The sequence below is a fragment of the Lynx rufus genome, unplaced genomic scaffold (assembly GCF_022079265.1).
Source record: "Lynx rufus isolate CCGP_SWC_20201006 ecotype Redwood Valley unplaced genomic scaffold, mLynRuf1.p SCAF_7, whole genome shotgun sequence".
Classification (NCBI taxonomy): Eukaryota; Metazoa; Chordata; class Mammalia; order Carnivora; family Felidae; genus Lynx; species Lynx rufus.
This window is the reverse complement of record NW_025814889.1, coordinates 17,032,653-17,050,031: the sequence shown is the minus strand read 5'-3', so window position 1 is coordinate 17,050,031 and position 17,379 is coordinate 17,032,653. Positions and strand designations below refer to the sequence as shown.

At 44.0% G+C, this 17,379-nt stretch overlaps 1 protein-coding gene across 1 annotated transcript in view; it reads right to left on the bottom strand.

Annotated features, from left to right (window-relative positions):
* Window positions 1-12,462, bottom strand: part of CACNB2 (calcium voltage-gated channel auxiliary subunit beta 2) — a 132,298-nt gene extending 119,836 nt beyond the window's left edge. Inside the window, exons 1-2 of the mRNA XM_047064999.1 lie at window positions 12,191-12,462; window positions 11,234-11,353 (exon numbers count right to left, since the gene is read on the bottom strand). Coding sequence (XP_046920955.1) covers window positions 11,234-11,353; window positions 12,191-12,259 — 189 coding nt within the window. The 5' untranslated portion in view covers window positions 12,260-12,462. The remainder of the gene's footprint in view (window positions 1-11,233; window positions 11,354-12,190) is intronic.
* Between the last annotated feature and the right edge of the window lie 4,917 nt (window positions 12,463-17,379).

Sequence of the window (17,379 nt, the reverse complement as noted above, 5' to 3'; positions counted from 1 at the left end):
CAAGACTGTGGTTTTAAATGGGGGCCCTCCAGAACTTCCATGAATAAAACCATAAATCCACCGTAAGAGTGTTGAATTAGATAGAATACCAGGTGATCTTCAAAACATGCAACTCTTACCCCTTCTCATAGGTAAATTGCCAAGATAATAGAACCATATGGAAATACAGAACAACGTGTAATTTCATTCCTAAAATACTCAGATGTTACTCAGAAGAGAAGACATGAGAAGAGCAAGAAGGGACACTAGCTCACTCTTGGTAACTGAGGCAGGAATCTGTACCAGTGAGATGAAGCACGGAGAACACCTTTACTCTCAAGGGGCTCAAAGTCTAGTTCAGGAGACAGGACACGAGCCTCAATCGTGGGGATGGATGGGACACAATCTGACCGGATGCGATGAGATGCTGTGAAGAGGACGTGAGGGAGTCAACGCCCATCACTTCCTACTCAGGTCTGCAGCCACTGGACCTACTGGTCTGCCCTACAGCACTCACCACTGAGCTAGAAACTAATAACTTGAATACAGAGAACAAACTGAGGGTTTCTGGAAGGGAGCTGAGTGGGGGGATGGGTTAAATGGGCAACGGGGCGCGTGGGTGGCTCAGTCGGTTGAGCGTCTGACTTCGGCTCAGGTCATGATCTCGCAGTTGACGAGTTCGAGCCCCGCACTGGGCTCTGTGCTGACAGCTTGGAGCCTAGAGCCTGCTTCAGATCCTGTGTCTTCCTCTCTCTCTGCCCCTCCCCTGCTCACACTCTGTCTCTCAAAAAATAAATAAACGTTAAAAATTTTTTGAAAAAAAAAAAAAAACGGGCGATGGGCATTAAGGAGGACACTTGCTGGGATGAGCACTCAGTGTGTATGCAAGTGATGAATCATTGGGCTCTACTCGTGAAACTGATACTACACTGCATGTTAACTAACCTGAATTTAAATAAATTCTGAATGCAGTAGTCACCAAACAGCGTATGGTGACCTGACGCAACTCAAGAGAAATGGCAAGAGCGGTTTCGTAACTTCTAATACAAACTCCCCACTGGACACTGGACTGGATGGCAGGGGCCATGTGTCCCTCGTCTGTGCCCAACCCAGACCCGACTGGGAACCCTGGGCGTGGCACGTACCAGCCCACGCAATTGTCACTGGAGCTACAAATAAGCTTCACACGGAACTTAGCAAAAGGTCCGGCGGCCAGTCCACGGCAGAGATGGAATGCGAATCCAGGTTTCTCTGAGTTGAGAGGTTGCGACAGAGACCACGAGACCCGAGGCACCTGAAATACTTCCTATCTGACCCTTTATGTTAAAGATTTGCCATCCGGGCACTAAGGCTTCACTTAGGAGGATGAAGCTCACGTTGACAGAGGTCGGAAAGCGCAGAGAAGAAAGGGTTTGAGAGAAAAAATGGGAGCTCCATTTTACATGGGGGTGGCGGGGCAGAACTGATAGGGACACCAAAGAGAAGACGGCGTGACATTACTAACGCTAGGGGGAGAGGCTGGGGCAGAGCTGTGGACAAAAAGCGGAAGCCGTGGGAAGTACAAGGCAGTGAGCGGAAGGTGGCCACGGTTTAAAACTCGGTGTCGAGGTGAAGCTCTATATTCAGAGTAAGACATACATGGGAGTCCCACTATGTCACGTGAATGGAGCGAGCTGCTGTGGCTGAATCCCGAAGGAATGCACAGAACACGTCGCCCCTCTGCCCCTGCAGCAGCTCCTGAGGAGCCCGTCAGTGGGAAAACCAAGGGCATGCCAGAAGGTCAAGGTCTGAGCATGTGGCTGGACGGACTTCCATACTTCAGGGGAGGGAACAAAAAGCAGCAGCCCAAGAGGCTGAAAAGGATCAACCAGAGAGGTAGCAGAAATAGACTTGTGTCACAGTCAAAAGCTAAAAGACGAAGGTGATACAGTAGGGGGGAAGACAAGGGAGGCTTCCAGAGAAGTCAAGGGTACACGGAAGAAAAAGTCAACTGGCTTGATTAGAAAGTCCCAGGAGATTTTCTGTCACTATCAGTGGAAAGACAAGAGACAGAAATGAGTTTCAAAGAGGTGGGGAAGAAGGAAAAGAAATGGAAACAGGGGGGCGAAACCTGGTGTAATTAAGGTTGGCACTAACAGGAAGGGAGAGATGGGATGTGAGGGAAGATGGATGTTTATTTTATCTTATCTTATTTTTTTTGAGAGAGAGGGCACAAGTGAGCAAGGGGCAGAGAAACAGAGAGGGAGAGAGAGAGGGAGGCAGAGAGAGAAGCAGGGCTCACCTGAATTGGGGCTCGTGCTCATCCAATGTGGAACTTGAACTCATGAACTGTGAAATCATGACCTGAGCTGAAGTCAGATGCTTAATGACTGAGCCACCCAGGTGCCTGGCAGTTGTTTGTTTTAAAAGGTGTGGAGAGGGGCGCCTGGGTGGCTCACTTGGTTGAGCCTCTGACTCTTGGTTTCGGCTCAGGTCATGATCTCACGGTCGTGAGACTGAGCCCCACATTGGGCTCTATGATGAGCATGGGACCTGCTTGGGATATTCTCTCCCTCTCTCTCTCTCTGCCCCTCCCCCTCTTGTGCACAAGTGCTCTCCGTCTCTCTCAAGATAAATGAACATTTAAAAAAATTAAAAAAAAAAAAAAAAAGGTATGGAGAGATTTCTTTTTCCAAAACGGGAAGGGAGACAAAATGGCAGGGCAGGCTCTTCACAGAAAATGGCCACATGAGGGGGCGCGTACATGGCTCAGCTGATTAAGCATCCGACTCTTGATCTCGCCTCTCACACTTCGTGGGTTCAAGCCCCGCGATGGGCTCTGCGCTGGGGCCAAGGGGCCTGCCTGGGGTTCTCTCTCCCTCTCTCTCTGCCCCTCCCCTGCTCAGGTTCTCCCTCCCTCTCTCTCTCTCAAGATAAACACATGACCTTAAAAAAAAGGAAGAAAAAAGAAAATGGCCGCAATAATTCACCAGCCAGATCCATGTCCTTAGTAGTTCCCTTGCACACTGATTCTGAGCTTAGTTACATGGCTCGCTTTCACCAACAGGACCCTAGCAAACGGGACTCGAGAAGAGACACGAATATCGCCCACTGGGACTTGGTGTCTCTTGGCGCGCTTGTAACCCTCAAGCAAGCATGAGACAGAGCTAACCGGCCTGCTGAGGGATGAGAGACCATCTAGAAAAGCAGGAGACCCCCACACGGACAGCGGTCAACCTGCAGACACGTGCAGGAGGCCCTCCCAGTCACCTGGCCACCAGCCAACCCGCCAGCTGGCCAGTGATCACGCAGAAGAGAATGGGGCCCAGGTAAAAATGGTGGTGACTTTAAGCTACTGACAGCAGTGTGTTCCATGGCAAAAGCCAACTGGGAGAACACGGGAGGATTTTCCTGACATAAAGGGCTGTCCAGGAACCAATTCTATACGTACTTCGTGATCCTAACTGCTCAAAAGTATTTCAAAATGCTCTCAAGACACACAGCTTTGCTTTTCCTTTTGTGTCTTTCAAATCGTCTACCATGAGCAGTAATCCTGCAGGAAATGTCATTGCTGTTATTACTATTGTCGTTGTCACCTACCATTTGAGATGGGCAGAATTACAGCACCAGGGTACAGGGCCGTACCCATCCAGTCACACTTATGAGTTAATGGAGAAGCCTGAAACGGGGTCAGGGGCTCACATGCACTTTGTGATTTCTTACAGGTAGAAAAAAAGGCAATGTTAGCCAACGTGTATTGGGACAATAAACTAGCCCACGCTGCTGGAGATTGGACATGGTTAGCCAGTTAACTAGCTTTGTTTGGAAGGTGACTGCTATGAGCAAAGGAGAGTTGACAATTTTTCAATGCAAAAATTAAAAGACGGCATTGAGATCAGTGATGGGAAAACAATTTTAGCCTCAAATACTTTCCCAAGAAAGTCTACCATATTTTTGTTTTCTATGAGGAGATCTCTCTGCTGGATTTTCACCAATTAAACATGCCCCCCCCCCCCAGGAGTACCTTTCTAGTCTAATACCTGTCACGTGTTCTTTGGATTCTCTCCATCAGTCTATCCTGTAGGTTTAAGAAAGCATGCAACATAGGCAAATGCATAGACTTCTCTCCTACTTCCCACAGAATTTACTCAATCAGACACATTTTTAAGAATATTTTCAGGGTACTTGGGTGGCTCAGTTGGTTAAGCGTCTGACTCTTGGTTTCGGCTCGGGTCATGATCTCACAGTTACATGGGTTCAAGCCCCACGTGGGGCTCTGTGCTGACAGCGTGGAGCCTGCTTGGAATTCTCTCTCCCTCTTTCTCTCTGCCCTTCCCCCACTCACGTGGTCTCTCTCTCGCTCTCAAAATAAATACCACTAAAAAATGTTTCATATTTTTGAAATTGAAAGGTCTTCAGGTTGAAGGTGAATAAACACAGTCATGTTTCTTCTTTCTTCTGAAAAGGCTAGTTCGGGGAATATTTCCAATTGGGTCCGATTCTCCCAATGCCCAAGGCATTTACGGACTAAGGCAATATGAGAAACACTTTTTCTCTTTTATATAAAGTATGTTTACTGATGAATATGAGGGAATAAAACATGGTCAAATGAACATATGCTTCTTCCTAAAAATATTTTTTTCGAGAAAGTATAAATCCACAGATAGAACAGGAAATCAGAGTTGACAAAAATGCAGACTAGAGAAAAGGATCGTGGCAGGGAGCCTGGGCAGTCCCTGGGGCTTCCAACTCTTGATTTTGGCTCAGGTCATGATCCCAGGGTCCTGGGATGGAACCCGTGTTGGATTCCGTGCTGAGCATGGAGCCTGCTTAAGATTCTCTCTGTGTCAGGGTGCCCGAGTGGCTCAGATGATGGAGCATCTGCTCAGGTCATGATCTCACAGATGGTGGGTTCGAGCCCCGCGTCGGGCTCTGTGCTGACAGCTCGGAGCCTGGAGCCTGCTTTGGATTCTGTGTCTCCCTCTCTCTGCCCTTCCCCCACTCACAGTCTGTCTCTCAAAAATGAATAAATGTTTAAACAAATTGAAAAAAACAGACTGTGTCTCTGTCTCTCTCTCTCCCTCTGCCCCTCTCCCCTGCTTGTATGCAGGCTCTCTAAAATAAAAGAAAAAAAAATGATAGTGGCAATTAACAAAGTGGAGACAGTGAGAACATAAAGCACCAAAAGGCTAGAGACTCCGGGCTAGGAACACTGACCAGACGGAATGAAAGGCACTCCCTCCCCTCTACACCTACAAAACATCAGCAAAAAGCATTGCCATTGCACTTAGAGCTTCCAGGGAACTTTACAAGGTCTTGCTCTTAATTATGTATCGACCGTCAAAAAGCAAATCTTGGAAGAAAGTCTCCAGTATGTAGAAATAATACCAAATTTTAAAAGTCTGAAGGGCACTGACATATAGAAAAATTAAAATTAATAGCATATGGGATGTAAGAGAAAATCTTACAGCCGTGGGGTAAGAACAGCCAACTATAAAAAGGGAGCGGAGAAGAAACCTCTTGGGAATTAGAAATTTTCAAATACAAAAACCTCAGTAGATGGGTTTGAAGATAAGTGGTGAAAGACTCAGTAAAACCAAAAGACTGGGAGACAGAGGGAAAAAAAAAATCAGAAGAAAGGTCCAGTCAAACATCTGACAAACTAGAGAACACGAAAAAGAAGAATATACAGTGGAAAAAATGACCAAATAAAAATCGGTCACTTCCCAGAACTGAAGGGACAAGTCCTTCACAATGAACATTCATATGAGAAGCTGGGTGTGATCAACGAAAGCCACACCAGTGCAAAATCTCCAAATACCAAAGGCCGATCAGTTCTATGTATTGCAGAAAATTAAAAAAACGAAACCCTCAAAACCCAAATGACACCGGTAAGCATATCAAACGTGCTGGAAGGCAGAAACAACAAACTAAGGTCTTCAAAATTCTCAAAAGAGAATATTCATCATACCTGAATATTATACCTCACTGAACTATTAATTCAATGTGAGGCTAGAATAAAGACGTTTTCAAGTTGGCAAGATGTCAAAAAAGTGAAGCTTCTCTGTGGCTCCACATCCCATGTAGTCACCAGCTGTGCCCCGTACAATTTCTTTAATAAGTAGACATTCACTGTTGAGAGAACAGTCAACTTAAAATTTCATGTTAATCCATTCTGCTGAGAACACTGCCCTGAACCTGTTTTGTCTCTGTTCCAGTCCTTTCCACATCCAGACTTCCTAACTCAGAGTATCTGCATAAACAGCAGAAGGGATCAGCTCTGGGGAGTAAGGGGGACAAGAAAAAAGTTATTCTTTCAATTTAAAAAGATGGTCATGTGACCCAGGAACTTCACTCCCAGATATATACGTACAAGAAACAAAAACATGTTCGTGCAAAAAACTTGTAGGTGAATGATCACAATAGCATTATCCACAAGAGCGAAAAGTGGAAACAACCCAGATGTCCACCAGTGATAAATGGGTAAATAAAATGTAATATACACATACAATGAATGGACTATTACCGGGCAATAAAAAGGAATGAGGTACGGACACACAATATAGCATGGTGAACATTGAAGACATTACCGAGGCACCTGGTGGCTCAGTCAGTTGGGCATCCAACTTAAGCTCGGGTCATCATCACCTCACGGTTCGTGAGTTCGAGCCCTACATCAGGCTCGCTGCTGTAAGAACCTAGCCTGCTTAGATCCTCAGTCTCCCTGTCTCTCTGCCCCTCCCCCATTTGTGCGCTCTCAAAAATAATAAACATTAAAAAAAGAAAGAAAGAAAACATCACTAAGTGAAGGTAGTTAGTCACAACAGATAGCCTACTTCATGATTCCATTTATATGCAATACCCAGATCCACAGATCAAGAGTCACCAAGTTGGGTAGTAGTTGCCTAAGGCTGAGGGAGTTGGAGAGACAGAGTAGGGAGTGCTAACTTAGAACACGGGATTTCTTTTTAATTTTTTTTTTTAACGTTTATTTATTTTTGAGAGAGAGAGAGACAGAGCATGAACGGGGGAGGGTCAGAGAGAGGGAGACACAGAATCTGAACCAGGCTTCAGGCTCTGAGCTGTCACCACAGAGCCCGACGCGGGGCTCGAACTCACGGACTGCGAGATCATGACCTGAGCCGAAGTCGGCCGCTTAACCGACTGAGCCACCCAGGTGCCCCAGAACACGGAATTTCTTTAAGGAGCAGTGAATATCTAAAATCGATTGTGATGATGGTTGCACACGTCTGTGCACAAACTAAAACCCACCGAATTGTAGACTTCAAATGAGCGAATTACACCTCAATAAAGCTGTCTTTTCAAAAAGATCAGCATGAGAATAAAGGCAAAAATCAAAGGGCACCAGCTTCAATAAGGCAAGACTTGCAAAGCAGGATAAAAACTGAAAAGGATTGAAACATGCATTTAGGAGGAAAACCCCAAGCTACAAACACAAGGTCATGTCAGCTGATTTTTCTGTGCCTCAAAATTAATACATAATTTGTTCACTGTAGAGTTTACTATTTTAAGAGAAACCATAGCAAAGTAGGAGGGAAAAGTACTGACTTTCACTGGAAGCACAGAGTGCCTGGTTATAGAAACTTTTATAGGTCACTTAATTTCAAAAGGCAGCGTCTCTCATTTCTCGTACTTGGCAATCACCTTATTTTATAGACATGCTCTTGAGGGCAATTAAGGATCATGTAGTTCATATTTAAAGAGGGCCAGGATCTGAAATACTGCTGAGGTTTATTCCAGACATTTGCACAGCCTTACTGCATGTGATCTGTGGGAGCAGTGAGATACAGCACCCACTGAGAAAGTCTTCCCGTTTGAGAGATGCTATGATGGTTACAACAAAAATGTGCAAAGCTTTCGATTCTTCCAGAATGGATGTGCAATGTGTTTTCAACTATTTAAAATTAAATGACGAATTCATGTATTTTTAAGCTTGAAGGCTTCATTTTACAGAAGGGCCCACAGGGGCACCTGGGTGGCTCAGTCAGTTAAACATCCGACTCTTGATTTCGGCTCAGGTCTTGACCCCATGGTTCATGAGTTCGAGCCCAGCGCGGGGCTCGTCATTGACAGTCCAGAGCCGGCTTAGGATTCTCTCTCCCTCCCTCCCTCTCTCTCTCTCTCTCTCTCTCTCTCTGCCCCTCTGCTGCTCGTGTGTACCTGTGTGTGAGCTCTTTCTCTCAAAATAAACTTAAAAATTAAATGACTACATAAAAAATATAAAAGGGCTGGCAAAGTCGTACTGACATAAAGGAAGGGACAGTGAAAGGGGAACAGATAAACACAAGCTAATGAATAAGGCTTCTCCTATCCCTGTTCCTCATCCATTCTTCAGGAATAAACCAGACCCACCGAACCATGATTTTCACATAAAGTACACTTAAATCCTAGTCCTTCCATGTTCTTTCAGAACATACTCCTATTCTCCCTCATCCTAGTGTCTCACTCGTTTGAATACATCAAAGGTTCAAGATACTGACCAAATTTTAAGAAAGAAACATGGATGGAAACAAACTCCTTTCATTAAACACAGGAAACAGTCTTTCAACTGTTTTGCCTTTGTTTTAAATTCCCTTCATTTTCCTCTCATCTTCTAAGTCATTTGTAACAATAAACTTTTTAGTCTGTATCACAAGTAACTTGAACCTGGTTTGGTCTGGGATCAATATTTTGGTTCAGGCTGGTTAAAAGATAAATTTAACAGTTCTACGCAGCTGTATCACATAATGGAAGACTTTAAAAAAAAAATTTTTTTTTAACATTTATTGAGAGACAGAGGGAGACAGAGAATGAGCAGGGGAGGGGCCAAGAGATGGGGAGACACAGAATCCGAAGCAGGCTCCAGGCTCTGAGCTGTCAGCACAGAGCCTGACGCGGGGCTCGAACTCACGGACCGTGAGATCATGACCTGAGCAGAAGCCGAACGCTTAACCGACAGAGCCACCCAGGCGCCCCTAATGGAGGGCTTCGGAAACACAGTCATGGACAAAAACGCCCCAAGCATGTAACTGAAGACTTTAAAAACCAAACCTACAAGACAGGGTTGTATGCTGATGTGACACGAATCTGGAAAACCGTTTAATTTTGGTATGTGAAAATCACATGAATAAGTTAGTGCAAATACAACACTCTTATTTCTGGAACACAAACTGTTATTCCCCGCCCCCCCCCCCCAAGACTTTTCTTTGTACCCTGGTGCAAAATATAGAATAAAGAATTCAGATTCTCAAACTCAACATATATTAGCTACATGGCAAACTTGTGGCAATTAACTTTGCTAGCCATACATTCACTGTTTAATCTTCTCCAGTACTTAATTTTATACATATATATATATATATGCATGTAAGATATATACACACATATATATAAGTATATGTATATATATATATGTGTATGTAAGAAATTTCACAAGAGATCTACCCTACCCTTTTCACCTATGAGGTGCAAAGTACAGGACTGATAACTCCGGGCACAATGTCATACAACAGATCTCTAGAATTATTCACCTTGGGGCGCCTGGGTGGCTCAGTCGGTTGAGCGTCCGACTTCGGCTCAGGTCATGATCTCGTGGTTTGGGAGTTTGAGCCCCATGTCGGGCTCTGTGCTGACAGCTCGGAGCCCGGAGCCCGCTGTGGATTCTGTGTCTCCCTCTCTCTCTGCCCACCCCCACCCCCCACCCCCCACCCCCAACTCACACTGTGTCTCTCTCTCCTTCAAAAAAATAAACATTAAGACAACACTTAGAATTTATTCATCTTGCCTAATTGCAGCTTTAGGTCTGTGGATTAGCAACTGCCCACTTCCTCCTCCCAGCCCCTGGCAACCATCATTCCAGGCTCTGCTCCTGGGAGTCGGACTGCTTTAGATGCCTCGTGTAAGTGGAGCCACCCAGGGCTCGCCGTTCTGTGACTGGCTTATTTCACTTGGGGTGATGTCCTCCAAGTTCACCTGTACTGCGGCATCATCAGGTTTTAAACGGTGAAGTCTGGTTGAGCAGAAGAGCCCACAGCAAACCAGACCCACGCCTTGCTTCATCAGCTCCCTGTTCCTGCTGGGTAGGACCCGTCTTGCAGTCAAGATGGTGTCAGATCTGGAAATGACCTCCCTGCCAGCTGAGGTGAGAACGCCGTTTTGATGTATGGAAAGACTGCTTTTTAAAAGTCAAGGCCTCCTGGCAGTTGCTCTGTAAACGACTATGGCAGCTGTGCGAGAGGCCATGAATATTACATAAGGACCGTCCGTGCATTCCAGCCAGAATCTCCAAGCCACAATTCCCATAGCAACACACGGAGATTTTACTCCTCTCAGAGATGAAGCAGGCAGCCAAAGTGCCTCGTGCCACCCTGGATTGTTTTTTTAGCAAGATCAACACAGCACCTAATTCTTTTTGGCAAAGCAGTAATTTCTTTTCAAAAAAAAAAAAAAAACACCAAAACCAAAAAGGAACGACTGCGTGAAAGGTGTTCATTTAAAAGTTACCAAGTGTCACATAAGCCAAGATACCGTAACTTTGAACAACAATCTATGCTTTAGGAATTGTTGCCATTTGAATGGCTCCCCGGGAAAAAAGATTTCAAATCATTACCATGCGTGAGACGAAATGCACCATCCTCTTGGCTAAATACTGTACTTACAGATTTTATATCTGATTTCCAGTTCCCCCTTCCACATATACACACTTTGTTATTAGAATGGAGGAGAACATGTTCCAAAGGAAGGAACATGTTGAACCCATAAAATCCTTTATTGCTTTATTTTTGAAAAGCAGAATGCAATCCCTTTGTTAAATATAAGAAAATACTATTACAAAACACCTATGCAGTAAAATTTGGGGAAAAGACCATTCCAGTCTAAGAAAATATACAATTGCCCTGAGGAAAGTGGTTTTCCTGAACAGAGAAATGGTTTACCGAAATAATGAAGTTACAATCACTTTGTGATTAGAAGCAGGTTTTCCTCTTTGTAGATTTGGGGATCCTTTTTTTGAGTGCCTCCATCAACTATCCACCCACAGAAACAAGTTGCTTCGATTACAACACAACGGAAAAGCCAAGGCCACTCTCATATATCACACTTCCTTTTCCTATCAAGGAAATCAATCCAACACACTCCATTTCTGGTACTTCTTGAAAACCAACGAAATGCCGTAAAAGACCAACCATCAGCTTTGAACGAAACTTCCACAGGTGGCCCATCACAGACCCAGCGCAAGCGGCCAAGAAAGAGCTTGGCAGGGGAGAAATGGCTTTACCTTTGCTTTTTCCAACTGGGCCTGGGCCTGTCGCTCTGCTTCCCTGCGTACCGCCTCCCGATCTTCCTCCAAAGAAACATCTGAGTCGGACGGACGGCTGGTGTAGGAGTCTGCCGAACCCTTCAGAGAGAAATTTGCATTTTAAAATAGATTCCATCTATGATGTTTGCATTGGAAAAGTCTCATTGACACAGCAGTTAGCTTCCTAGATGATGCCATAAATTCCTGAAAAGAGGAGAAAAGAATCCATTTTGTGGCAAACCATCGAGAAAAATCATGCTCTGGTTTGCAGACCGTTCCCTCGGCGAGCTGTGCCTACCAAGTGACCGTTCCTTCCCAAGTCTTATGTTCCGATTACTCTCCTTTCTGGAAGCCAGAGCAAGTCCCTTTATAATCAAACCAGCTCCGTGGTGCAGTGCCCGGCTGAAGGGCATAGAGGGGTTTCAAGGATGGCTTCGAGAACATTCTACACACTAAAGCAAGTATTTGCAAGTAGAAAGAAGCTACGTCTAATAAAAAAAAAAAACCCATAAAAGAAACTCCTAACCAGTCATAAACTTGAATTCTCCAAAATGTCACTACCGGGAGATGATGACTCCCACGGTAATCTTAAGCATCCTTTTGTACCTTTTCATTCACCTGATACCTTCACGGACAAAACTGTAAGGCAACAGCACCCAGCTTCACTCAATCTTTAAGCAACACGTTTTCCTATCGCTTTAAATAGACGTTTGATAAAAGCTGCCTAAAGAAAACACCTGCCCGGGATGGCTTCTACGGCAATAAATCACAACACGGGCAAAGGAGCTCGGAAAATTATAGGACTCTCCCTCGCTCCCTGTCTTGCAATCAGGATCATATTACTAAATCACAGGAGCCCCTGCCAGCACTCACTGTAACAACAGCAGAAGCAACGATAATACAGAATCTCCCCCAGACGAAAGCCCTTGAGCTTACACAGATATCCGAATTCTTCAGCCTTCCTCCCTTGGCTCTTTTCAGAAGCCTGATCCAGGTGGCCTTCATTAGCCAGACAGCGCCTTTCTCATCCGCAGCTGCAGCCCCGGGCACGGATCCTCAGTGCGCGCTGAGCCCTGGAGAGCCCCTGCTCCTTTCCTATCCATGCTCTGGGCAAGCCCCTCTTCTCCGTCCCTTCCTGCCACCGGGGCTTTCACTCCCTACCCCGGAGGACTCCAATCCAAGGAGATTCTTATTTTCCCATTCCAGGGAGGGGAAAACAAACACTCGAGTGCCTTATGCTGCTTTAAAAATAAAGAACACTTCAAGTGCATTCAAAGACAGGCATCAACTCGTTCTCAACTTAATGCATCTTATTACTCTAAATATTCTCCTCTTTGCGCTTGGGTTGCTACAGGAAATTAGTTGTAAGAGAACCTTTTTTAAAAAAACCCATTGCAAAACGTATGCAGTGACATTTGCAAGTGCAAAGTTCAAGCCTTATCTTCAGAGATCTGGAGGGGGAGGGCGGAGGAGGCACTCACTGCACTGGGCATGCTCCATATGTAGCCTTTTTACGCAGATGCCTACATCACACTGTTAGTCTATGTCAAATTGCCATTTTGCATCCGAAGTGTAAACAGCTGGAGAGGGCTTTTCGGTTCTATAGTAACAGGCACATGGTATGTTTGTCATGTTTCTGCTTCAGTTGAAACAGCCTCTCAAAGACAAAGCATGCAATCTTTTCATTTAATGAGCCCTTTCCATTACCCTGCTACACAAAGTATACCCTATGCCATAAGACAATTCAAAGATAAGCAAGATCACGCAGGCATCATTGGAGAGTGGAAAGCGATGAATGGTGCTCATCAATCATAGCATCAAACTGCCCTTGATTGCTGGTGACTTCCCAAACAAGATGCAGGAGACAGATCTCCCCCTTTAATTAGGACATGAAAGTAATCACAGCTCTAAGCAATGAGTTTAACCGAGCTCAAAATGACTTTGAACTGCTTCTCCAGCTGAGAAACTACCGTTCGAAATAAAGTCCCCAGAAGAAACAACAGTATGAACTGTCAGAACAACAATCACGAAGAAATTGCAAAGTGCGGTTGATTTATTAGCTCGAGTTAAGATTTATGGAATAGCTGAGTCCAAACTCTTTTTATAAATAGGGTGATTGAAGCTCGAGAAGAAAAGATACTTACTAATTTCCTCTACCAATGAGATTACATTTCTTCTTTACGAAGAAATACACACTTCTAGATGGCTTGGTAAACATAAAATTCAAACACTGCATTCCAAACTACATTTTTGTTTGTGTGGTAGGGAAGGGGATTATTTTGTAAAGTGTCATGCAAATGAAAGACAGGTGGTTTTATTTTTACTTTTTTATGAATTTTTAAAATATTTATTTTTTGAGAAAGAGTGAGAGCACGCGAGAGAGAGACAGTGTGCGAGCAGGGGAGGGGCAGAGAGAGAGAGACAGAGAGACAGAGAGAGACAGAGACAGAGAATCCAAGCAGGCTCCAGGCTCTGAGTTGTCAGCACAGAGCCTGACACGGGCTCGAACTCATAAACTGTGAGATCATGCCCCGGGCTGAGGTCTGACCTTTAACCAACTGAGCCGCCCAGGTGCCCCAGGACAGGAGGTTTTAAAATCTTTGCTACTTTTTTCTCTTCCTTCATTTCATCTCTTTCTCCCTTCTTTTGTGGGCTAAGACCAATCTTCATGCCTTAAATGCTAGAAAATACAGAATAGAGGCTTTAGAATAAGTTATAGATTGAATACACCCCAACTGTGTGTTATCCATAAATCAATAAACGGGTTATTTATATTCTTACGAAGTGAATGTAAAATGCATGGGAGATATAAAATGCATTGCAATTTCTTATTCCAGTAAAATTCACAAGGGAGAAATGAAATTTTCTCCATCCACACACGTTGGGGGGATTCCTAATCTTCCCAGAGGGTTTCTCATGGCGAGTGTAGCACAGTAGAAAATTACCCAGAAGCACAGCTTTATCCCACAAAAGGCTTCAGGCCCCATTGTCACAAATGTTAGCATTTTGAACCCAATCACCCTGCAGAAGGTTCCATTCACAACACAGTGAAAATACAAAGTTTCGGTCATTAGTTAGCCCCATAAGGAGAGTAAGAGCATAACACACACATAACTGTGCACTATCCTGTTCCCTTTTGAACAAAATATGATTTAAAAAGTCCTTTGCTAATAATCAGATGTAGCTTTTAATTGCACAGTCATGTTGAGACCTGTTTCCAGGTTTAAATAATTAAGCAGTTAAAAAAACAAACAAACAAAAAACCTCTACAGTGACTTCTGGCAATGATCTTTTGAATACTGCAATAATAAATTAACTTTTGACTATGTTACAATGTAAGATGTGACTCCCAAATGATGTTTAGTGAGGTTGATAGAAGGGGCCACCATAAACTTTCTTTCCTTGTAACTGTAGTAGTAGCAGAAAAATGGCAACAAAATATTTTCATTATAGAAGTTACATGTACCCATTGCAGAGACACACAAATAAAGGTCACTTTAAATTCTCCCACCCAAAGATAACCACTATTAAATAACAGCATGTTTTAGCCTCCAGAGTTCTTGCATTTTTGAAAGTCACCCTCCCAACACGTGCATTACAATTAATCTCCTTCCTTCTGGGAGTGTGGATTTATGCAGTTAGAAGTAATATATCTAATTAAGCTTTTGCCTTTGGTACCATATGGACTTTCTGGGTCATTCTGCCTCAAGCAGTCTTCAGTCAGGAACAGCTGGCTGTCATTTCCATAATTCCAGAGTAAGTTCATTACAAGATGCGCCCTTGATCTCTTGGGTTGCTACAATGTGATGAGCTGGTCTTCTGTAGTTTTGTCCTTGCAGGTGGGTATATCACATGTTTGGCTACAAATATTTCCTTTCCTACACCTTAATATTCTCATTCCTCATTGTACAGGTCCAAAACGTAACCTGTACCCTAACGTCTACCAAAACTCATCCAGGATCGTTCACTTTTATCCTCAGAACTCTAACTCCAAATACATGTGCTTTGCTCACAGAAAATTTAGTTAACTGGATTAACTCATGCTTTTTTTTAAAGGTTTGTTTTATTTATTTTGAGCGAGAGCTAGATGCAAGCAAGGGAGAGGCACAGATAGAGGGACAGAGAGAGAATCCCCAGCAGGTTCCATAATGTTAGTGCAGAGCTCGATGATGGGCTCGAACTCAAGAACCATGGGATCTTGATCTGAGCCCAAATCAGACACTTAACCGACTGAGCCACCCAGGCACCCAAATTACCTCATTCTTTGTAACTACTCTTCAGTTTTTGTTTCCCCCCCCCAATTTATGCCTAATATTTGCACAAAAAGCATACATTTTTTTTGTATATAGAAAGTTTGCTTAAAAAAATTTTTTTTAATATTTACTTATTTTGGACAGAGAGAGAGAGGCAGAGCATGAGCAGGGGAGGGGCAGAGAGAGAGACACACAGAGAATCCGAAGCAGGCTCCAGGCTCTGAGCTGTCAGCACAGAGCCTAACGCGGGGCTCGAACTCACAGTCCAAGAGATCATGACCTGAGCCGAAGTCGGACGCTCAACCGACTGAGCCACCCAGGCTCTCCATATGCAGTTTGCTTTTTTGATGCTGTACTCTATCTACTGTTTCAATCATATAGATTGCCAGCATCATTTTTTTTCTTGAGCATTCCTGTATTTTCTCTTCTAAAGCCAAAAGAGCGAGAGTCATAAGGCTACTCAGGAATGGCATCTTCGATCCTAAAGCGTCCATCTATTTTTATAGGGAATCTTCATATGAAGACTAAGCAACGTTGTTGGACAAAGTCAATTTCTCACAGTATCCCAGGGTTACCCCGATTCTAGACAAATCTATGCTCCATCCAAAACCCTCAAGACTTCAAACGACCCTCCTCCTGTATAGGACTATGCTGAGCCAATGGCAAGTCTGAATTCAGTTGCTTCCTCCTGACCTGCCATGGGATAGACAGACATTCCACCGCCATATTCCTCAGGCCCGCACTTTTAGAAAAAAGCGGAATGGGAGGGACTTCTGAAACCCAAGACCAAAGGCAAAGACTTCCATCTTGTATTGTCTGTGCATTAGCTGGCAGAGAGAATTCTTTCATTTCTCATACTGTCGCCTCTTTTCACAGTTGAGAATTAACTTTTTCTTTCTGTGAAGAGATCTGGATCTCTAAGAAAATGAATTGCTACCCCCTGCACTGTTGGTTTCTTCAGAAATAAAACCCATTTACCATTTACTAATAATGACAATTTCCTGCCTCAAGAACCTTAAAAATGTTACAGACTATTGGGATGAAACGCATTGACACGAATACTGTATGCTTGGGCTCACAAATGTCATAGAACTTGCATACCCGTTCGATCGATGAAAATCTCAAATGTGATCGGCCTGCCATTTGGCTTCACGTGAAAATATTATCCGAGGCAATGGTAATAAACCCATGCAAGTTCATCCCTGTGTGGTAACCTGTAGGATTATGTAAAAGCTAAAATACTAGCTTCTGGGGCACCTGGGTGGCTCAGTCGGTTAAGCGTCCGACTTCAACTCAGGTCACGATCTCGCGGTCCGTGAGTTCGAGCCCCGCGTCGGGCCCTGTGCTGACAGCTCGGAGCCTGGAGCCTGCTTCGGATTCTGTGTCTCCCTCTCTTTCTCTGCCCCTCCCCCGTTCATGCTCTGTCTCTCTCTGTCTCAAAAATAAATAAATGTTAAAAAAAAAAATTTAAAACATAGCTTCAATTTTCTCAAGAGCATAGGGAAATTTAGACACTTTGTGGCACTAACATACATACTGATGGAAAAAACCACATTTTGCCAAAACCAAATCCAAAATCACCCACGTGCGTTTATTGAGCACTTACTAGTTTGCAAGTCTATGTGCTCTAAGTTAAATGCTGGGACTATAACTGAAAAAGACAAAAGCTTCGTGTCTGTCATGGAGCCCAAAAATCTAGTTGAAGGAGACCAATTTTTTTAAGGTGACCAGAACAATAATCACAACGAGAAAACACAAAACCGGCTGTGAAAATATATTGATGGTGAGAAGAAAGAAGCTATTTTATTTATTTATATTTAAAAAGATTTTTTTTTTTTGAGAGAGAGAGAGAGAGTATGCATGCACGCAAGT